This window comes from Martes martes, assembly GCF_963455335.1.
Source record: "Martes martes genome assembly, chromosome: 9".
In the NCBI taxonomy this organism is placed as follows: domain Eukaryota; kingdom Metazoa; phylum Chordata; class Mammalia; order Carnivora; family Mustelidae; genus Martes; species Martes martes.
This window is the reverse complement of record NC_137896.1, coordinates 119,266,180-119,289,296: the sequence shown is the minus strand read 5'-3', so window position 1 is coordinate 119,289,296 and position 23,117 is coordinate 119,266,180. Positions and strand designations below refer to the sequence as shown.

The following is a 23,117-nucleotide window of genomic DNA, read 5'->3' as shown; positions in this document are numbered from 1 at the left end:
TGTCATCATCGTGACATCCTAATAGCATTCTTAATAACAATGACATTCTTAATAACATGAAGGCCAGCTTGGGCATCCTGCCTCACGACTGGCACAGAATGATGCCAGAGGCAGTGATTGGGGGCAGTCACTATTCTGTGAAGCCTGTGACAACTTCTAGGTAGAGCAACAGAATACTTGCCAGTGGCCATAAAGATGAAGGGCGCTGCCTTACATCTTTAAAAGCCAGACTTTCTCAAGCTTATAGCAGAAATTCCCATTGTAGGGGAAAACAATCTTTCTGAAAACTGAAGCTGGGAGTTTATAAAATCTTCAGAATGTTCTAGTATAGAATATGATTTGTTTGAGGGTTGGTCCCATGGATATTTCCAGAAGCTCATGTCCATATGGCCTGAATGAAACTTGTTTTCTCTAATGCAGTGACTATAGTTTTAGTCATTCAAAAATATTATCTTAATCCCTTTCAAAAAGTAAGAAGCAGGACACCTGGGTGGCTCAGTCGGTTAAGCTTCCAACTCTTGGTTTCAGCTCAGGTCATGAGCTTTGGGTTGTGGAATTGAGCCCCAGGTCAGGCTCCGTGCTCAGCGGGAGTCTGCTGAAGAGTCTCTGTCCCTCTCCTCTCCTCCCCCTGCTCACGTGCACACATGCTCTCTCTCTCAAATAAAAAAAAATCTTAAAAAAAGGGAAAAGATGAAAAGTTTAATTACAGATGTTATATAATGATAACTGTCATATAATTTTTTGATGAAGAAGTTTAAATTATCAGTGCTCTGTTAATTTCTACAAAAGATGCTCATCTGTGTGTCACCTGTGCCCTGTAGGTATTGGCTTGATCGCTTCTGGGCAGTATGATGTGGTTGTGGCAGGTGGTGTAGAGTTAATGTCTGACGTCCCTATTCGTCATTCAAGGAAAATGAGGAAAATGATGCTTGAGCTCAATAAGGCCAAGACTCTGGGTCAGCGACTGTCTTTAATTTCGAAATTCAGATTGAATTTCCTATCACCTGAGGTAAGATTGTGAACTCTTATATGAACCTGTGTTTTTCTAAAGCATCCCACTGCAAAGATTTAGAATTAGGTAAGACAGCTTGGGGTCAGTTATGCTCTAGTAGTTGTAGATTCTGTTAATTACAGGGTAGGAGTTATTATTTGCTCAAGATTAAAAAAAAAAAAAAAGACTGTGGTTAGAAAATTTGAATTTGTGAGCCCTCCTCGGAGATGCCTTGCTCACAAAAAGCTTCTCCCATCTTGGTCTTGACTGAGTTCCCCAGACAACCCGAGGTGTGGTGGAACATGTGGTGATCGCATACCTGATCCTCTGTGGCTCCTTTCCCAGCTCCCCGCAGTGGCCGAGTTCTCCACCAGTGAGACCATGGGCCACTCTGCAGACCGGCTGGCCGCTGCCTTCGCTGTCTCTCGACTGGACCAGGATGAGTATGCGCTGCGCTCGCACAGCCTGGCCAAGAAGGCGCAGGATGAAGGCCTCCTGTCTGATGTTGTACCCTTCAAAGTGCCAGGTCAGATGGGTTGCTCAGCTTTGTGAAGGAGAATGCTTTGTGCCACTTGTTGGGGAGTTCCGAGTTGCTTCTCAAACTGCAAAAGCCCCAAATGACTTTCCAAATAAGTATATTGGTTCTGTTTGCAGAACAGTCACTCTCAAAAACGGACTCAAGTTTCAATTTATGTTGTAACAGTAGGTCCACATTTCAAAAAGAGAAGTTTTTCTAGGAGTTGCTTTTAGGTCTTCCTGCTATATTTTAGTTTTTATGTGTATGCCTGTTTTAAAAACTTCATCATATGATTTCTGTATAAAATAGCCAAATGTGAATGTAGGTGTCCTTCTTTTGTTAGACCATTTAGATGATTTCCTAGATGTCCTAAGGGTATAATTTAGGGGCACCTGCCTGGCTCAGTTGATAGAGCGTGTGACTCTTGAACTCAGGGCTTTAGGTTCGAGCCTCTTGTTGGGCGTGGAGATTAGTTAAAAAGAATAAAATCTAAAAAAAAAAAAAGTATAGTTTTAAATTTGGTGTCTTGATGACTGTAACAGACTTTTTAGTAAATAGGTGTGGTTTACATTTCATTTGTCGTAGTAAATAGGTGTGGTTTACATTTCATTTGTCATAGTTTTTAGAACATATTTCTCTAGCGAACAGAGAGAAAGCTTATAGTTCCCTGGAGTTGAAAAGCTCATGTTTTTACAGGAAGAGAAACAGTTACCAAAGATAATGGCATTCGTCCTTCCTCTCTGGAGCAGATGGCCAAACTAAAACCTGCATTCATCAAGCCCTATGGCACAGTGACAGCTGCAAATTCTTCTTTCCTGGTAACTGTGTGCTCTTGTGTGTTTACTATTGACTTTCCTATTTGTGGACTCTCAATAGAAAAACCTAAAGTAGATCAGTTTTATGTATCATGAATAGAGGCGTAAAAATATAGTTATTCATTATAAAGATATTAAAATGGAATCATTAAAAAAAATTAGAATCCTAGTTTTAAGGCGTCACCTGATCCAGCCACCATGCTGATGCAAAAAGCTCTCTTTCAGTCATTTAAAGACTCAGAAGACTGCTGAGCTACTCCAGGCAGCGGGGTTAGCAAGTCAGTTACAGTGACTGTAATGCAGCGAGAAGGTGCGGCGGCGGCTGTGAGCGTAGGCTAACAGGAGAGGACACACAGACAGGAGTCCGAGAGGCCCCTCAAAGGAGCTGGCATTTGAGCAGCAAATCTTGAAGGGTATAAGGCAATTCAAGAATTCATTCAGTGCATTCTAGGCAAAGGGAATGGCAAAGGGGTATGAGAGCAAGGGTTTCTTTTGGGAAAAGCTTGGCTAGAACATAGGATATGAATTTGAGGAGTGGTATAAGACGTGCAAAGTAGGCAGGGAGAGTGACGAGATACCTCTTCCAGCTCTGATTGTTAGGAAATGATGCTTCCAGGCGCCTAAGTGGCACAGTCGGTTAAGTGTCTGACTCTTAGTTTCAGCTCAGGTCCCGATCTCGGGGTTGTAGGATCGAGTCCTGCATCAGGCTCTGTGCTCATCACAGAGTCTGCTTGAGATTCTCTCTCTTCCTCTCCCTCTACCCTTCCCCCCATGCTTGTATGGTATCTGTGGTCTCTCTCGCTCTCTAATAAATCTTTTAAAAAGGGGTGCCTGGGTGGCTCAGTAGGTTAAAGCCTCTGCCTTCAGCTTGGGTAATGATCCCAGGGTCCTGGGATCGGGCCCTGCATCAGGCTCTCTGCTCAGCAGGGAGCCTGCTTCCCGCAGTCTCTCTGCCTGCCTCTCTGCCTACTTGTGATCTCTATCTGTCAAATAAGTAAATAAAAATCTTAAAAAAAAAAATAAAAAAAAAAAGAAGATGATGCTTTCTACTGGCCCTCAAGCTATTTTCCTGTAAGCAGTTTCTATAAGCATCTTTCTATAAACATACGGAATACATATGTTTACCCTTGTTGTTTGTTGTCGTGCTTGTTTTGCTTATCAGCGTATAGCTTTATATTCTTCCTTGTTTTTTGGCTCCTCAATTAAACCTCCGTATGGATTCTGTTTCTGCTCATAGGATTGGTTTCTCTTCTCCTACCACCTTGGGGTACGACTTTCTAGATACAGTCCAGCTGCTCAGTGTTTCTCTTACAGTGTATCTTCCCTACCTGGACACAAAGTCTGGAAACATGGGAACGTGTTGCCATTTTTGAGTTGTTAAGTGACTGCTTAATGCCCACTCTCGGGCTAGGGCAAAGGTGCCTGGAGTGGTTCCAGCAGGATGGTGCACCAGCCCCTTAAGCCTGAGTGGTGAAGGACTGATAAGATAATCATTTCCAAAACCAAACTGAATGATGGGGCCAAATGGGGTGGGCTCTTCTCTTGCCAAGATCCGAACTCCCTTGTTCACTTCCGGGTGTGCGAACGGTGCAGGTTTATTCACTGAAAGTCAGAAACACAAACCATCAGAGGCAATACATCGCAGATACGTGGGTTTTGGGAAATGTGTTAATGCCTCACATTCCTTGCAGCTTTGCTCAGGGCCACATTATATCAATGTAATGTCTGTAAACCACTTATTGTGTATAGTTCTCTGTATTTCCAGCCTTTATGGCCCCTGTCTTATGGTAGCTCCTTAGTCTCTTCAGAGTTACTAAGTTAGAAAAATATTATAGAATGTGGTAGAAATTGTTTTGATATTACAGACTCTCAAATAGTGAATTTTTTTATTTCTTTTTTTTTTTTTTTTTTTTTTTTTAGCTCTGTCTTTTGCAGTCATGGTGAAGGGCTTTTTTTCAGTGGTAGCTCTTTATCTCTGAACTTCTTGATTGTCAGTTGGGAAAAAGCATGTGGGGTGTGTCCAAGGAGGGAAGACCATGGTTCTGATGTTCTCACCTGTTTCTTCCATATCACCTCGAAGTCTGTATTTCCTTCCAGAGGCAGGAGGCAGCTCCAAAACAGTCCATAAAGTGTAAAAATAAGCAAATAAATGAGAGATTGTTTTAATTCATAAGATTTCTTATATTCTGTGCCAAAAGCAAAAATCTTTTGGCTTAAGTTTAGTATGAATACATATTTCTAAAGTTACCTGTTCTTTTTGTCCATTTTGATAATTGTGGTACTTTTGAGCAGGTTTTTCTACCCTCCTCCTTGAAAAACGGGTCAGTGTGGGTTTGAATTGTGAATTAATGATGGCTAAAATGAAAAGAAAGTTTGTTAGATAAAGTCTCTGCATGAGTGTGATTAGTTGGGAGATTTAGGAACATGACATAGAAGATGGTTGTACAGAGACTTCCAGAAAGGCTGAAGCATTTAACATTATTGTTCTGCTTAACACTTCAGACTGATGGTGCATCTGCAATGCTGATTATGGCAGAGGAAAAAGCTCTGGCCTTGGGTTATAAGCCAAAGGCATATTTGAGGTAAGGTACATATTCAAATAAATTGCCTCAATTTCTTTATTTTATTACTGGAGCTAACCCCTCTGTTTTTCACCTAGGGATTTTGTATATGTGTCTCAGGATCCAAAAGATCAACTTTTACTTGGGTAGGTAGCAGTGTATATCCTTGGGCTATAATCGAAAGTATTTGATTATCCATGTTTATTATATAGATTTCAAAGTACATTAAGTTCTGATAGAGAACAAACTGAGGGTTGCTGGAGGGAGGCGGGTGGGGGGGTGGGCTAGACAGGTGATGGGGATCAAGGAAGGCACATGCGATGAGTACAAGGGGTTGTATATAAGTCATGAAGTGCTGAATTCTACTCCAGAAACCAATATTGCACTATATGTTAATTAACAAGATTTAAATAAAGCAAAATAATTAAAAGAAAATAAAGTATATTGAGTTCTGAGTTCATAGTTGTTTTGTGTGTTGGATTCTTTTTTTTTGGGTTTGTGTGTGTGTTGGATTAAAAGGATTAAAAATAATCCTTTATGTTCATATATCATTTTACGGTTTTTGGATTCTTTTTTATTTTTTCTTCTGCATTTCTACTTGTAGTAGAAATGTACTCTTGTATTCTTTTTTTCATTAAGATGTCATAAGCATTTCTTCATATTGCTACACAGTCTTTGTAGTAGCCTTTTATAAAAGCCTCCTGATATTTAAATTGTCTCCCCCATGCTCATGGCTCTCTCCTCACTGGCCTCCATCATGTCCTTCCAACTAGGCATACTCTTCCCTGTGCTCTGCCCTTTGCACTGTGTCTTTTTCTGGTTCTTCATGTTGTTTGTCCTTCTCTTTCATTGTTTGTTTATTAACTGTATCCCTGACTCTAGCATATACACTAATATTTGTACAGTAGAATCGGTGAATGAGTGAAGGGCACCTTAATACCTTACGTAAAACTCAGCTTGGGGAATAAGGAGTTCTTAGGTGGAAAATTAAATTCTTAATGTATTTCTTCTTTTTTCTTTTTAGGCCAACATATGCTACTCCAAAAGTTCTGGAAAAGGCAGGATTGACTATGAATGATATTGACGCTTTTGAATTTCATGAGGCATTCTCAGTAAGTCACTTAAAAGATACATATCAAAGAACTGTAACCATAAAAAATGTAATCCGTGTTTGTGTGGGAAATGAGGTGTGGCTTGCGATGCGAGTGAAACACGAGGAGAGCTTTATATTTGAAGTACTGACTACACTGTTGGAAGAGGTGTAAGAGGAGGGAATCCAGTGGTACAGTTTGAAAACATAACCTTTTGAGGCAGTCTCTTAGAGGCCCTTGAAAAGTAGCAAAATGTTTCCTTAGGAAAATTTTATGAAAAACTGACTTAAAGATTTGCTCAACTTTAATGGCAAAGGGACATTAATAACAAGGTCTTTTCCCTTGTAGGGTCAGATTTTGGCTAATTTTAAAGCCATGGATTCTGATTGGTTTGCACAAAACTACATGGGTAGAAAAACCAAGGTAAGCATTTGATTAAAATTAGGCTTGAACTTCCAGGGCACTGTAGTATTTGGAGTTTAGTCGGCTGCTAATAAAAATATGAAGGGGAAGGCTTCTCCTGATGAAGAATTTTATATTTCATTAAATGTATTTATTTCTTAGTTGAAAAATAGTTGTTGGAAATCTTTAGAAAAAATGGAAGAAAATTCTAGGTTGTCTTTATTCTTCCAGTTCTGATGTTAGATGAAAAATAAATGGTCTGTGGCTTTCAGAATTGACCTAGAATTTCTTTCTTTATAGTAAAATAGTATGTGATGTTATTTAAGTTGGGCATGTTCTCAGTCTCTGTTACCTTCCTGTTGGTAAGAGCCCGGCCTGATTCTTAAGTTAACTCCTCATTATATTTGTGTCTGTTTTGTGGGAGCCAGGTTGGGTCACCTCCTCTGGAGAAGTTTAACAACTGGGGTGGATCGCTGTCCCTGGGACACCCATTTGGAGCCACTGGCTGCCGGTTGGTCATGGCAGCTGCCAACAGACTGCGGAAGGAGGGAGGCCAGTATGGCTTAGTGGCTGCCTGTGCAGCTGGCGGGCAGGTATGTCTCAGCAGCTTCACAGGTGCTTCTGGAAAGACATTTTCTTGGAAACAAAACAAGCTCATCTGAGAGTGTTTCATTTAGTTAACTTTGAAACATCCTTAGAGCAATATTTCTGATGACAGACAACCAAGAAAAAAGCAGCCTCTTTTGAGGGGAAGAGGGTACAACTTTAATTCTGATAGTATTTTGGAAGGAAGTTGGTTTTTAAACCCAGGCTATTTCTATTCCTAAAATAATGTTTATATTATTGATTTAAGATTTTATTTATTTATTTGAGGCGGGGTGCAGGGAGGAGCAGAGGGAGAGGGGAGAGAGAATCCTAAGCAGACTCCGAGCTGAGCACGCAGCCTGACATGGGACTCGATCTCATGACTCTGAGATCAGGACCTGAGCCAAAATCAAGAGTTGGATGTTTAACTGACTGAGGCAACCAGGAGCCCTTATATTTTTTATTTTTAAAAGGAATACATCGTCATTATAGAAAGTACAAAAAGTATATAGAAAAGAATTAGAATCACCTACAGTCCCCTCAGCAGATACTATCATTAACATTTTGATTTATTTTCTTCTTTTATAATAAAATTTACTCATTTATCTAGTCACCATGAGACCTTATCTATAAAATCTCTCCAAGAAGTAAATTATCTTTCTTAAAAACTGAACTATATCTTAATTGGAGAATTTATTTACTTCTGGATAACTTATTGCTGTTTTTTGGGGGAAATTTGTATTCTCTGGATTTCTTTGATTGGCCTTACTTGCACTGCAGACACAGCTTACTACCTACTGCAGCATTTCACTCTGGGAATAAAATCCAGAAGGAGGGCAGGCTAATTATAATCTTCCCCCTGCCTCCAACCCTGATGGAAACAGATTTGGGTTTTCTTCCAGATTACAGAAACTTTCTGTTGCTAATCAAGATGAGTAGATGAGATATGAAAAAGTTTAAATATCTTACACTTAAAAACCTTTATTTATGGCTTGCCTCAGAAACTTTGAAGAAATAAGATGTCAGTTATTTGCAGGTTGGAGCATTTCAGACTTCATGATGAAAAGCATTTTTTTGTCTGTGTAGCTTCAGCCACAGGAAACCATAGTCAGGACTGGAGCCCTCCCTCCTATCTTTCTGTGCCAGGCTTAATGGGGGGAGATAACCAGTGCATGGTACAGTGCAGAGTGGGTGGTCCGCATAGGTTAGTGTCCTGTGGTTTTGAGTGTGTGTTCCCTGATAGTTCTTCGAGCACACAGAGTGTAGCACAATCCTGGATGCTTTTGTGGAGGAATGAAGAATACCACCCAGTACCTTTCTTCTAGAAGTTTATAGTATGAGAGAGGAGAGATGTACGAGAGTTTATAGTATGAGAGAGGAGATGATATACCTTAGAAAGTAGATTAAACTTGGCATTGTTTCATCAAGAGCCGAATGCCTGCTACCAACACAACAAGGAGGTTAGCGGAGGAATTGGGCATTTTGGATCCAGAGTAGGGTTTCTCAGCTTTAGTTCTGTTAACATTTTGGGCCAGATAATTCTTGGGGAGGGGTGGGTTGTATTCTGTGTTGTAGAATGGGTTTTTTGTTTTGTTCTGTTTTGTTTTGTGTTAAGATTTACTGACTTATTTTTAGAGTGCAAGAGAGAGCAGGGGGTTGGCAGAGGGAGAGAGAGAGAGGCAGACTCCCCAGCAAGTGCAGAGCCTGATGCAGGGCTCCATCTCACCACCCTGAGATCATGACCTGAGCTGAAGTCAAGAGTCAGGCGCTCAACCGACTGAGCTAGCCAGGTGCCCAGGTTGTAGGATGTTTAGCATGATCTCTACCCGCTAGATGCTAGGAGCAACACTCCCCCTTCCACACATTGGGTCACACAGTGTTTGAAAGGCAGAGCAGGGATCAAACTCTATAGCCTGTACTTTTCCCATTGTTCTCTTTTGCCTCGGGACTGGCTGGATTTTTCACCTTCCATTGCTCTAATTGAACTCTTTGTTTCCCTTTTCAGGGCCATGCTATGATTGTGGAAGCTTATCCAAAATAATAGATAATGAAGAGGTGACCTGGAGTTTCCGTGCACACTCGCACTAGGCAATGCCATTCCAATGCATTACTAAATGACATCCATAGTTCCTAGCTCCTCTTAGGAAAACACAGTCTGTGGCCTTCTGTTAAATACTTCGCAATGAAGCCTTGCTAGCACTCTGAGCTTTCCAGTAATCATGGCTTACTGCTCTTTCAGGGATTTCTTAGTCACCAGAGTCACACAGTGATAACGTTTAAGCAATTGTTTTTTGTCTCTATTTTCATTAAATACTAAGAGTGGTTGCAATTTGGGAAAGAGGTTAGCTGAGATTTGGAATCATCTTTGTAACATTTGCAAATTATACTCTTTCCTGTTTGTGACCTAAAGATGAGTGTTTTCTATAAAATACAAACCAATGTGCCTAAAAAAATTATGGAAAGATAATTCAGAGTTAAATGTTACTGACAACTTACAGTAAATGTTTAGATGTATAAGTACCCTGTTAACCTTAATAAACTGAGAAAGTATTGAACAGTTTGCCTTATTTTTTTACTGAAGGTAAAGGGTGGTTCTCTGGGCTTGGGGGCAGATTTGCTTTTACTCATTTGTTAACTTCTCACAGTCTTAGTCAACCACGAGACTGCAAGGAACGTAAACAGGGTGCTACTTTTTTTTTTCCCCAAAGATTTTATTTGTTTATTTGACAGAGAGAGAGACATCACAAGTAGGCAGAGAGGCAGGCAGAGAGGGGGAAGCAGATTCCCTGCTGAGCAGGGAACCCAATGCAGGGCTCGATCCCAGGACCCTGAGACCGTGACCCAAGCCGAAGGCAGACACCCAACAACTGAGCCACCCAGGCACCCCGGGGTCCTACTTTAGAATAACACCTTTTCCCCCCATTGCTACATGGGAGTAAATTTATTTCAATGGGGATATCTCTGTTTGCCAGGATTTAAGTAAAATGTAAAGAAATTTTAAAATTTAAAAATAAAAACTGTTCTCATTATGCACTAAATATATGCTAGAGCTTTGATGAAGCTCAGGTCTCTCAGTTGTGGCCATTTCTGTGGATGTTGCTTCCATCTATGAAGGTCACTGGCAGTCAGAATCCTCTAGTTCAGGACAGATTGGGCAAAGGAAGGAAGCACTAACCACTTAACAGGGTATTTAAGACCCCCAGCATCATTTCCCTATGATTTCATTGGTAAATTCAACATAATGGGAGTTTTTAATCCTGAAAACCAATATATTTACATAGATATCACAAAATTCAACTCTAGATAATTATGAAAGGTTAAAAAAAAACCTTCTTAAAATTTTAGGAAAAAAAATAGGATTTTTAGAATAAATACTTGAAGAAAAATACCACTATGGCCTTAGGTTGGGAAGAGAGGGAGGTTTCTTAAGACATTTAAAGTTCTAATCATGAAGGAATTGATCTATAAATTTATGTTGAAGTAAGAACTTTTGATAGAGTTGAAAGACAAGCCACAAAAAGAGCAAAAATATAGATACATCTTACAAAGGAGATATGTATCTCATAAAGATATATCTGTGTCTTATTAATGATATAGATGTGTCTTTCAAAGGATCCAGGATATATCAAGGATTTCTACAAATCACTAAGAAGAATGATAACTCAAAAAAAAAGGGCAAAAGTTATTAACAAGCATGTTTTAGAAAATAATGTAGAAATGGAGAATAAACATGAAAAGATGCTGATTAGTAAAGAAAAACGAGGGTCATAATGAGATATTATTTTATACCCACCAGGAGAAATGAACACGACTCAGAATACCATGTTTTGTAAGGATGTGGATGAATAGGAACTACTATACTCCGCTGGTGAGAATACAGACTGATACAACCACTTTGGAAAACAGTCTGGTGTTACCTGGTACATTTGAAAATGACCCACAGTCTGTGACTCAGCACACAAGTACCAGGACATGTATAAAAGTGTTCATAGCACTATTGCCTTTTTTTTTTTTTAATTTAATCTATTTTAGAGAGAGAATATGGGGGGATGGGGGAGAGAGAGGGGTAGAAACTCAAGCAGACTCTGCGCTGTGTGAGAGCCAGACATACAGCCTGATCTCGTGATCCTGAGATCATGAGATCCTGAGTCGATCCCATTTACAATCACACCCAAAATTATAAGATACATAAGAATCAACCTCACCAAAGATATTTGCAAACGACATATCAGATAAAGGGCTAGTGTCCAAAATCTATAAAGAACTTAGCAAACTGAACACCCAAAGAACAAATAATCCAATCAAGAAATGGGCAGAAGACATGAACAGACATTTCTGCAAAGAAGACATCCAGATGGCCAACAGACACATTAAAAAGTGCTCCATATCACTCGGCGTCAGGGAAATACAAATCAAAACCACAATGAGATACCACCTCACACCAGTCAGAATGGCTCAAATTAACAAGTCAGGAAATGACAGATGCTGGTGAGGATGCGGAGAAAGGGGAACCCTCCTACACTGTTGGTGGGAATGCAAGCTGGTGCAACCACTCTGGAAAACAGCATGGAGGTTCCTCAAAATGTTGAAAATAGAACTACCCTATGACCCAGCAATTGCACTGCTGGGTATTTACCCTAAAGATACAAACATAGTGATCCGAAGGGCCACGTGCACCCGAATGTTTATAGCAGCAATGTCTACAATAGCCAAACTATGGAAAGAACCTAGATGTCCATCAACAGATGAATGGATAAAGAAGATGTGGTATATATACACAATGGAATACTATGCAGCCATCAAAAGAAATGAAATCTTGCCATTTGCGACGACGTGGATGGAACTAGAAGGTATCATGCTTCGTGAAATAAGTCAATCGGAGAAAGACAACTATCACATGATCTCCCTGATATGAGGAAGTGGAGATGCAACATGGGGGGTTGGGGGGTAGGAGAAGAATAAATGAAACAAGATGGGATCGGGAGGGAGACAAACCATAAGTGACTCTTAATCTCACAAAACAAACTGAGGGTTGCTGGGGGGAGGGGGGTCGGGAGAGGAGGGTGGGGTTATGGACATTGGGGAGGGTATGTGCTATGGTGATTGCTGTGAAGTGTGTAAACCTGGCGATTCACAGACCTGTACCCCTGGGGATAAAAATACATTATATGTTTATAAAAAAAATAAGAATAAAAAAAAAGTAAAAAAATTTTCAAAAAGAAAAAAAAAAAAGAATCAACCTCACCAAAAAGGCAAAGGATCTATACTCAGAAATCTATAGAACTCTCATGAAAGAAATTGAGGAAGACAAAAAGAAATGGAAAAATGTTCCATGCTCATGGATTGGAAGAACAAATATTGTTAACATGACTGTGCTACCTAGAGCAATCTACACATCCATGCGACCCCTATCAAAATACCATCAACTGTTTTCACAGAGCTGGAACAAATAGTCTTAAAATTTGTAAGGAACCAGAAAAGACCCCAAATAGCCAAAGGAATGTTGGAAAAGGAAACCAAAGCTGGTGATATTACAATCCCAGACTTTAAGCTCTATTACAAAGCTGTAATCATCAAGATGGTATGGTACTGACACAAAAACAGACACATAGATCAATGGAACAGAATAGAGAACCCAGAAATGGAACCTCAACACTATGGTCAACTAATACGTCAAATAATTGACAAAACAGGAAAGAATGTCCAATGGGAAAAAGCCTCTTCAACAAATGGTGTTGGGAAAATTGGACAGCCACATACACAAAAATGGAACTGGACCATTTCCTTACTCCACACAGAAAAATAGACTCAAATGGATGAGAGACCTAAGTGCGAGATAGGAATCCAGCAAAATCCTAGAGGAGAACACAGGTCCACAACCTCTATGACCTTGGCCACAGCAATTTGCTAGATGTCTCCAAGGGCAAGGGAAACAAAGGCCAAAATGAACTATTGGGACTTCATCAAGATAAAAAGCCTTTTTTTTTAAAGATTTTATTTATTTATTTGACAGAGAAAGATCACAAGTAGGCAGAGAAGCAGGCAGAGAGAGAGGAGGAAGCAGGCTCCCTGCTGAGCAGAGAGCCCGATGCGGGACTCGATCCCAGGACCCTGAGATCATGACCTGAGCCGAAGGCAGAGGCTTTAACCCACTGAGCCGCCCAGGCGCCCAGATAAAAAGCTTTTACACAGCAAAGGCTACAGTCAACAAAACCAAAAGACAACCAACAGAATGGGAGAAGATATTTGCAAATGATGTGTCAGATAATTTATATGTGTCCAAAATCTATGAATAATCCCATCAGGAAATGGGCAGAGGACGTGAATAGACAATTTCTCCAAGGAAGACATCCGAATGGCCTATGGACACATGAAAAAATCCCCAACATCACTCAGCATCAGGGAAATACAAATCAAAACCACATGAATGAGAACCACCTCAAACCAGTCAAAATGGCTAAAATTAACAAGTCAGGAAACAACAGATGTTGGCAAGGATGCAGAGAAAGGGGAACCCTCTCACATCAATGCAAGCTGGTGCAGCCACTCTGGAAAACAGTGTGGAGGTTCCACAAAAAGTTGAAAATAGAGCTACCCTATGACCCAGCAATTGTACTAGGGATTTACCCCAAAGACACAAATGTAGTGATCCGAAGGGGAACCTGTACCCCAATGTTTAGAGCAGCAATGTCCACAATAGCCAGACTGTGGAAAGAGCCCAGATGTCCACTGACAGATGAATGGATAAAGAAGTGGCATATATATATATATATATATATATATATATATATATATATATATATATAAAATGGAATACTACACAGCCATCAAAAAATGAAATCTTGCCATTTTCAGCAAAGTAGATGGTACTAGAGGGTATTATCCTAAGGGAAATAAGTCAACCAGAGAAAGACAATTATCATATGATCTCACTGATGTGTGGAATTTAAGAAACAAGGCAGAGGATCATAGGGGAAGACAGAAAAATATAAAGGTGAAGCCAGAGAGGGAGACAAACCATAAGTGACTCTTAATCTTAGGAAACAAACTGAGGGTTTCTGGAAGGGAGTGGGGGTGGGAGGATGGGGTAACTGGGTGATGGAAATTGGGGAGGGTATGTGTTGTAATGAGCACTGGGCATTATGTAAGACTAATGAATCACAGATGTGTACCCCTGAAACAATATATTATGTTAAATAAATAAAATTAAAAAAAGAAAAAAAGTTCTATAGGTTATGAGGACCAGATAAGAGCTTAAGAATAGTTAAAGAAAAAATTATTATTTTTTTTTTTAGAGATTGTATGTATTTATCTGACAGAGAGCGACACAGAGAGAGAGGGAGCACAAGCAGGGGGAGTGGGAGAGGGAGAAGCAGGCTCCCTGCCCCGGAGGCGGGCCTCAATTCCAGGACCCTGGGATCATGACCCGAGCCTAAGGCAGATGCCTAATGACTGAGCCACCGAGGTGCCCCTATTTGTAAAGATTTTTAAGTAATTTCCCCACCTAATGTGGGGCTCAAACTCACGACCCTAAGATCAAGAGTCACATGCTCCACCGGCTGCGCCACCCAGACACACCCCTGCCCCCAAGAATACTTCTCAAAAAAGGGGGGGGATAGTGAGGGAGAGGGATTCCCAATTTAATTTCAAATTACCATACCTAGCTTGCCATATCAAACATTTCAACTCTTAGCTAAATGAGTTACATAATATCCTTAAAGGTCAACGAGAGAAGAGGAAGATCTCATCTTCATTATTGATGTAGAGTCAAAACTGAATTTTTCAAAGGCGTATTTTAACATCCTAATATGTCTCTTCAAAGTCTTCCCTAGAGGGCACCTGGGTGGCTCAGTGGGTTAAAGCCTCTGCCTTCGGCTCAGGTCATGGCTCAGGGTCCTGGGATGGAGCCCTGCCTCGGGCTCTCTGCTCAGCGGGGAACCCGCTTCCCCCTCTCTCTCTGCCTCCCTCTCTGCCTACTTGTGATCTCTGTCTGTCAAATAAATAAAATCTTGAAAAAAAAAATGTCTTTCCTAGAAAGGTGTTCTCTTTCATTCCTGAAAGGATACTTCATTTCTCTAGCAACTTAGAATTATTAGCAGAGTATTTTAATTACGATATACCAGTTAAATTACCTCTTGTTTATGGTGCCTATGAAACATTCCTATAGCCTTGCAAACGAAATTTTCTTTGACAAAAATTTACATGAATGGGAAGGTAGATGGGCAGTCTTTTAAAAGTTGAAGTCTCCTGGTACAAAAGCTATTTATTAATTAATTTATTTATTAAAATTTTTATTCATTTGACAGAGAGTGTACGAGCAGGAGGAGTAGCAGGCAGAAAGAGAGGGAGAAGCAGGCTTCTCGCTGAGCAGGGAGCTCGATGCGGCGCTTGGTTCCAGGACCTGGGATCATGACTTGAGCTGAAGGCAGATGCTTAATGGACTGAGCCAACCAGGTATCCCACAAGCTATTTATTAACTGTCACCAAACATGGAGAGTATAAAATTTAGTATGACAGTCTTCTGTTCACAAAACCATGGCAAGTGTGTATTTCAAAATTTGGATATAAAATAAAATAATATAATTTGGATAATTGTGTGAATTCCCATTTATTGGGAATATTCACGTTTATCCATATATCATCCAGAATGCTAACAGTGCTGCTGGAAGCTTTTGATAGGATCAGCAGTCACTCAGAAAACCTTTCGTTTGTTCACAATTAGCAAAGTTTCTGTTTGTTTTGGTTTTTCTTTTGAAGATTTATTTATTTACTTATTTATCTGACAGAGAGAGATCACAAGTAGGCAGAGAGGCAGGCAGAGAGAGAGAGAGAGGGAGGAGGAAGCAGGCTCCCTAGCGAGCAGAGAACCCGATGTGGGACTTGATCCTAGGACTCTGGGATCATGACCTGAGCTGAAGGCAGAGGCTTTACCCACTGAACCACCCAGGTGCCCCTCTGTTTTTTAATTACATTTTGGAATAAAGTCTATGATCATTAATTGCAATTTTTTGTTGCTATCTCAGGAATGTCATTGACAGTGCACTGTTCATACCATAGAAAGACGAGATAAAGGAAAGAGTAGCTTGAGATTGATTTTTCTGTTAACTCATTCACTTTAGGAGGCCAGTCGCAGTGACCATTCAGAGCCTTGTAAGAAGCTCGTAGGCTTACAGACTCTTCAGCTCCCCTTCAGACTCAGGTCACGATTGGTCACTAAGGCTGACAAAGATAAACTTTTCAGACACCTCCCCTTTCCTAAGGTTCAGCAGTGGTTCTCGAGCTATTTAAAGGATTTCTCTCAAGCCTTTGTTTTCTTGTTCAAGTTGAAATATCCGCTTCTGTTCGTTGCAACACTGTCGCCCATCAATTTCAATGACTTACCTCATTACTGCTGCCATTTCAGGCCTGTCCAACATGTGCTTGTAATTCATTCTGATTTGTTTCCAAGTGCCTCCTCTCCAGTCCCTGTTGAGATGCATTAGGGACGGATTCTTCGGAGCTGTTGTAATGTACTGTGTCTGTCTTAGAGTGCTGCTTTTTTTAACTTCATTAGTATACGAGATCTTTTTAGCTATCCATTAACTGTCTGAACATTTGCTCTTGATAACTTGCTCATTCCAAGCTCCAAGGCAGACTGATGTATATGATCCTTTGTTCTCTTGTTGCACTTCTCTGGTTTGTCTGTTTTCTTGCTGGATTCCCATAACTAATGTGGACTGTGGCCAATGTCCTGCCACTTCATTAAGTTCTTGAATTTCTTCCTGATACTGCTTTGTTGCTTCTACTCGTTGAGAACTGCAGTGTGGTGAATCAGAGATTTTGCTGCATTGCTGTGATCTCTCCATCTTTCAACAAGAGCATTAGCATCAGCAAGGTGACTTCTCAGTTGTGCAACTCATTTCTGAAGGAATACTCTGGTCTCGATCCCTGGCAGCTGTCAACTGTGGTGTTAGGGCTTTGAGCCCTAACACCACAGCCCTAACACATCACAGGGACCTACGCACCCAAGAGAAGCGATTCCTCTTGTCCATTGAGCTTCTTCAAGGAACAGACTCAGAACCCCGCAGAGGCAGTCAGTGGAGGGGCGCTGGAGGGGTCAGCGGGGTTCAGCCCCATCGTTGGCCCACAGAAAACCTCTTGGAGATAACAGTTTATTTTAAAGCCCAGAAATAAATCTTCTCTATGTCGTCCAGTGATTTTTGGCAGGAGTGCTAAGACTATTTAATGAAGAAAGGACTGTCTTGTCAGCAAATGGTGTTAGGAAAATGAGAGGTCCACGTGTAAAAGAATGAAGCTAGACCCTTATCTTATACCATATATAAAGATTAACTTACAGTGGATCAAAGACCTAAACACAAGAGCTAAAATGGTGAACCTCTTAGAAGAAAATGGGAAAAGATACATGACATTGGATTTGGCAATGTTTTCTTGGCTATGAGACCAAAAGCACTGGCAACAACAACAAAACAGGTTGGACTTCATCAAAATAAGATTTCTGTGCATCAGAGGACACAGTGAAAGGGCAACCAAGGGGAGAAAATATTTGCAAGTCATGTATCTGATAATACCCAGAACATAGAATGAACTCTTACAACTCAACAACCAAGAAAGAGCCCAGTTTAAAATGGGCAAAGAGGGGTGCCTGGGTGGCTCAGTGGGTTAGCCTCTGCCTTCGGCTCAGATCATGATCCCAGGTCCTGGGATCAAGCCCCGCGTCCGGCTCTCTGCTCAGCCTGCTTCCTCCTCTCTCTCTGCCTGCCTCTCTGCCTACTTGTGATCTCTGTCTGTCAAATAAATAAATAAAATCTTTTTAAAAAATGGGCAAAGAATTTAAATAGACATTTCTCTAAAAAAGTTATACAGGTGACCAATAAGCATGTGAAAAGTTATTCAACATCACTCACCATTAGGGAAATGCAAACCAAAACTACATTGCGATACCACCTACATCCATTATGATATCTACTATCAAAGAAACAGAAAATAACACGTGGTGGGGGGAATGTGGAGACACTGGAGCCCCTGTACATGGTTGGTGGGAATATAAAATGGTGCAGTCTCTGTGGAAAATGGTATGACCGTTCCTCAAAAAATTAAAAATAGAATTACCATTACCATAGAATTACTATGTCTAGGTATATACCCAAGAGAATTGAAAGCAGGGACTCAGAGGAATTTGTACTCATTCACAGCACCATTATTCCCAATAGCCAATAGGGGAAAGCAACCCAAATGTCCACTGGCCACTGAATGTGTGTATACACACAATAGGATACCATGCAGCCTCAAAAATCCTGTCACGCCCTACAACATGGATGAACCTTGAGGACATTGTGCTGTGTGAAAGAAACCGGTCACAAAAGGACAAATGCTGTATGGTTCGAATTGTATAAGGTGTACAAAATCGTCATGTTCATAGCGACAGAAAGTAGAATGATGGTTACCAGGGGCTGGAGTAAAGGGACTGGAGAGTTAACGGGTACAGAGTTTCAGCTGAAAGATGAGTCCTGGAGATTGGTTGCCCAACAATGTGTATGTACTTCTCACTACTGAACTGTACACTGAAAATGGTTAAAATGATAAATTTCCCCTCTCCCTCTGCCTGCTGCTCCCCCTGCTTGTGCTCTCTCTCTCTCTCTCTGTGTCAAATAAATGAATAAATAAAATCTTAGGAAAAAAAAAGCTTAAAAACGGGGCGCCTGAGTGGCTCAGTTGGTTAAGTGTCTGCCTTCGACCCAGGTCATGATCCCAGGGTCCTGGGATCGAGCCCCATGTCAGGCTCCTTGCTCAGTGGGGAATCTGTTTCTCCCTCTCCCTCTGCCTGCTGCTCCCCCTGCTTGTGCTCTCTCTGTCGAATAAGTGAATAAATAAAATCTTTAAAAAAAAAAAGCTTAAAAAAAGATAAATTTCATGTGTTTCACCCCACAAAAAATTTTTTAAATGCTATCTCGAAAACATTCAGAGCAGGGCAGGGGGCAGTGGGACTCGGTTTGTGTTGCTAAAGTTCTAGTTCCGCAGTTGAGTCATGGGTTCACCCAGTTTTATGTAAGTTGTATGCTATTTCTAAACATTCTCTGCATGTCAGAGGAAGCTGAGCTGTTTTCAGAGCGCGGCTGTTGCAGGAGACCCCCCTTGGCTGTCCTGGGTTTCGGTGCCTCCCTGTAAAGCAGACGTTGCTCTTTGTACTCAGGTCTCTCGAACTTGTTATGCTATTCTTCAAGATCCCAACTTAAGTATCTCTCTTTTCATATAAAACTTTAATTAGACCCTCTGTTCCATCAAATAACCATTTTGGGGTGGAGCCTTTATTTGCCTGCATCTTTCATTCAGACTTCAGAAGAGTCCTCCCCACTCCACGCCCCCCCCCCCAGCTGTTTGCTTCTCCGGGGCTCTGACTGAGTAAAAGTGCACACTCTTTCTGTGCTCTGCAGAGTTCGTTTACTCAGTAAATCCTTACTGAGCACCTGTTCTGTGTCAGGCATATTTTAGATACTAAAGCTACAGCAACCAGCAAAACAAAAATTCTTACCCTCTTTATATCCATCTTTCTGGAGAGAAGAATCCTAATTCCCAGCCTATCCTCTCCCCCGTCCCTTCTCGTTTATGTTTATTTTCTCTAGGCCTCTTCAATTCCGGTCTCCCTCGAGGACTGAAAAACAGCCTCCTGTCTCCCGTCTTCCTCCAGGATTTAATGGGGGACTTGGAGGTCCGCGGTCTGTGTCCGATGCGGTTTTTCTGGGACTCTGATCTTTTTCAGTGAAGAGGGATCAGTGTTGAGAGGAAATGGGAGAATGTGGGGGATGGAACAAAAAACATACTGAGTAAAAATACTATTCTGAAAAGGAATGCATTATTGTGAAAGAGACAAAGCATTTAGACATGTTGGCAATGTTTCTGGCTGCCCTCAACTCAACTGGGAGCCCCTTTCCCCCTCCACACTTAAGGGACAGTCAGTGATCAGACAGAATTGATTCCCAAAACAGAACTCCAAAAAGGTGATTCAAAGCTTTCTCAAGAACCGCTAATGTTGCCCACCCTTCCATACAATCTAAATTCCAGGGCATACTTTGTGTTACTTTGCTTGTCGAGTTTCTATTTTTAAATATGCAAAATGTTCAGAAGAACTTTTTTCAAGATCACTTTCTTCTAACATAAAAATACATGCTCATTGTAAAGAAGTAATTCAAATATTTATAGAGTAGGAAAAAATGAAAAATCCAGTAAGATCCCCACTGTTAATATTTTGGTATGTTTCCTCCTCAATGCACACATATTCGTATGGACACTAATGGACCCACGTTTGGTATGGACCAGAATTGGCTAGTATAATGCTGTTCTTCGGGAACCCTTTTGTCTTACTTGGCTATATAGCTTAAACATTTTTCTGTATCAGTAGGTGTAGCTATACATCATCTTTTTAGATTTTATTTATTTACTTGAGAGAGCAAGTGTGAGAGAGCACAAGTGGGGTGGGGGGAGGAGGGAGGGAGAAGCAGATTCCCTGCTGAGCAGGGAGAGCAACGTGGGCTCAATCCCAGGACCCCGGGACCATGACCTGAGCCAAAGGCAGTTGCTTAACCGACTGAGCCACCCAGGCGCCCCTATACATCATCATTTGTGATGACCCTATAGCATTCCTTTGGTAGATATGTCCTAATTTGTTTTACCAAGTGCCTCTTTTTTGAGGATATAAACACCTAGAATGCACATCTTTTATACATTTGTCCGCTCACAGGTCTACTTCTTTCTTTTTTTTTTTTTTCCTTTGATTTTATTTTATTTGGGAGAGAAAGAGCTCACACATGGGTTGGGGAGTTGCAGTGGCAGAGGGAGAGGGAGAGAATCTCAAGCAGACGCCACCCTGAGTGCAGACCCCAGTGCAGGGTTCCATCTCATGCCCCTGAGATCCTGACCTGAGCCGAAACCAAGAGTTGGACGCTCAACGGATTGAGCCAGCCAGGGAATCCTCTACTTACTTCTTTTTTTTTTTTTTTTTTTTTTTAAAGATTTTATTTAATTTGACAGACAGAGATCACAGGCAGGCAGAGACGCAGGCAGAGAGAGAGGAAGGGAAGCAGGCTCGTTGCTGAGCAGAGAGCCCGACGTGGGACTCGATCCCAGGACCCTGGGATCATGACCCGAGCCGAAGGCAGAGGCTTTAACCCACTGAGCCACCCAGGCACCCTCCTCTACTTACTTCTTTAAGTCATCCTTTTAGAAATGGAATTCCTGCTAAGCCTCACTTTCTTTTTTTTTTTTTTTAAGGTTTTATGCATTTATTTAACACAGGGAGAGAGATCACAAGTAGGCAGAGAGGCAGGCAGAGAGAGAGGGAGAAGCAGGCTCCCCGCTGTGCAGAGAGCCCGATGCGGGGCTCGATCCCAGGACCCCGAGATCATGACCTGAGCCAAAGGCAGAGGCTCAACCCACTGAGCCACCCAGGCGCCCCTAAGCCTCACTTTCTTATATTTACCTGCAGAACCTTCTTTTTAGTCCCTTTTTATGTGAGAGTCAAGTGAACAAAGGTTTCCTGTCATTTCATTGATCAGTTCTAAAGTGTGTTTTCAGCAGCAGAGCGTGAACTACGTGCCATCATCTGAGAAAGAGAATAAGACACTGATTTCTACAGAAGCACACTCAGAGTCTCTGCTGCTTTTAAAATGAACATGTAATAGTTGAAATATTCAAAAATAATCTTATAATTTAAAAAATTAAGACGGTAAATATTAATGAAGTACAAGGGCGATTGAGACAGGACTCTGTTGCCAGGGAAACCAGCAGGCAGAGCCCTAGCTGTTCCAGTGGCTGCCCGCCTCCCGCCTCCCTTGGGGGCTGGGGCAGGTCTGAGGCATAGAAACGTTGCAATCACCCTGCTGAGTTGGTATCTTCTCTTTGAAAAAAAAAAAAAAAAAAAGATCGAATTCATTTAGAAAAATATTTGCGCTGGTTTATATACATTGGAAATATTCACACAGATCCATGTTTGTAAGAAAAATGTTTTCAATAGCATATCCATTTGCATTTCAACAGAAAATGTTCCCATTGCATTTTATAAAAATAGCCATGATTTTTTTAATGAACAAAGACTCATTCATGAGAAGTTTTTTTCATTTCTCCAGTTGAAAAAATTTTCAGAACCCTGTCATCATCTTGTGGATTCCATGAGTTAATTCAGCTAGATGTCCTTGTGTCGTCTCAAGACTTCTCTTAAATACTTCTTTTTCATATCTAGTTTTATCTCGAGGCCATCACTTTTTTCAATATAATTTTTAAAAAGATTTTATTTATTATTTTAGAGAGCGAGAGCGCCGGGGATCCCACGACACCGAGGCCATGACCTGAGCAGAAAATCAAGCTAGTATTCAAGCTAGTTTCAACCAACTGAAACACCCAGGCACCCTGAGCCTGTCATTTTTTTTTTTTTAAGATTTTATTTATTTGACAGAGATCACAAGTAGGCAGAGAGGCAGGCAGAGAGAGGAAGCGAAGCAGGCTCCCTGCTGAGCAGAGAGCCCGATGTAGGACTCAATGTGGGGCTCAATGTGGGGCTCCATCCCAGCACCCTGAGGTCATGACCTGAGCTGAAGGCAGAGGCTTAACCCACTGAGCCACCCAGGCTCCCCAAAGCCTGTCACTTTAAGTGTCAGTGTTTGTCACATCTCTTTGCTTTAATCCTTGGTGGTCTGTGGTAACTTCCGCTGTACTTTAAAGTTGTTAATGTGTTCTTACAAAGGTGCTCAGATCAGTGACATGGTGTATACATGCATACATCTATGAAACTTACATTTATATTGATATTGTTGTGAAAGTTAAAGAAAGAGAGACCTATTAGCTTCACCTTTTCCTAAACTTTGAAAAAAAAAACAAACAAAATCTGTCCTTCACCTTTAATGTTTGGAAGATCAGAGTTCCTGCCATTAAGCCATCCTTTTCCTTCCTAGCTGTAAAGAAGAAATAATCAGAAAGGAAATCACTGAATAGTTAAAAATAAAACAATTTTTATCAAATTAGCTGTAATACAAACTGTTGATTAGTCAAAAACTGATTGAGACTTACAAAATTATTACTTGCCATCATTTTGAACTTTACTATCTGTCCACTGTGTTTACAGCAGAGGAAGGCTTATTATTACGTAGCTTTGGCTAGTTTTTCATG

The 23,117-nt window shown here is 41.0% G+C and overlaps 1 protein-coding gene and 1 pseudogene across 3 annotated transcripts in view; one reads left to right on the top strand and one right to left on the bottom strand.

Annotated features, from left to right (window-relative positions):
- The window catches only part of HADHB (hydroxyacyl-CoA dehydrogenase trifunctional multienzyme complex subunit beta), a 33,563-nt gene extending 24,046 nt beyond the window's left edge, over positions 1–9,517 (top strand). For both annotated transcript variants that reach the window (XM_080813571.1, XM_080813572.1), the window contains exons 8-16: positions 822–1,009; positions 1,337–1,517; positions 2,205–2,326; positions 4,826–4,905; positions 4,983–5,030; positions 5,909–5,996; positions 6,324–6,398; positions 6,806–6,970; positions 8,968–9,517. In XM_080813571.1, the coding sequence (XP_080669697.1) occupies positions 822–1,009; positions 1,337–1,517; positions 2,205–2,326; positions 4,826–4,905; positions 4,983–5,030; positions 5,909–5,996; positions 6,324–6,398; positions 6,806–6,970; positions 8,968–9,003 (983 nt within the window). In that variant the 3' untranslated portion in view covers positions 9,004–9,517. The remainder of the gene's footprint in view (positions 1–821; positions 1,010–1,336; positions 1,518–2,204; positions 2,327–4,825; positions 4,906–4,982; positions 5,031–5,908; positions 5,997–6,323; positions 6,399–6,805; positions 6,971–8,967) is intronic.
- Positions 9,518–16,140: 6,623 nt separating this feature from the next.
- Positions 16,141–16,861, bottom strand: LOC308349616 (FGFR1 oncogene partner 2 homolog; annotated as a pseudogene). The gene has a single exon. The product of its transcript is annotated as an FGFR1 oncogene partner 2 homolog (transcript).
- Positions 16,862–23,117: the final 6,256 nt, after the last annotated feature.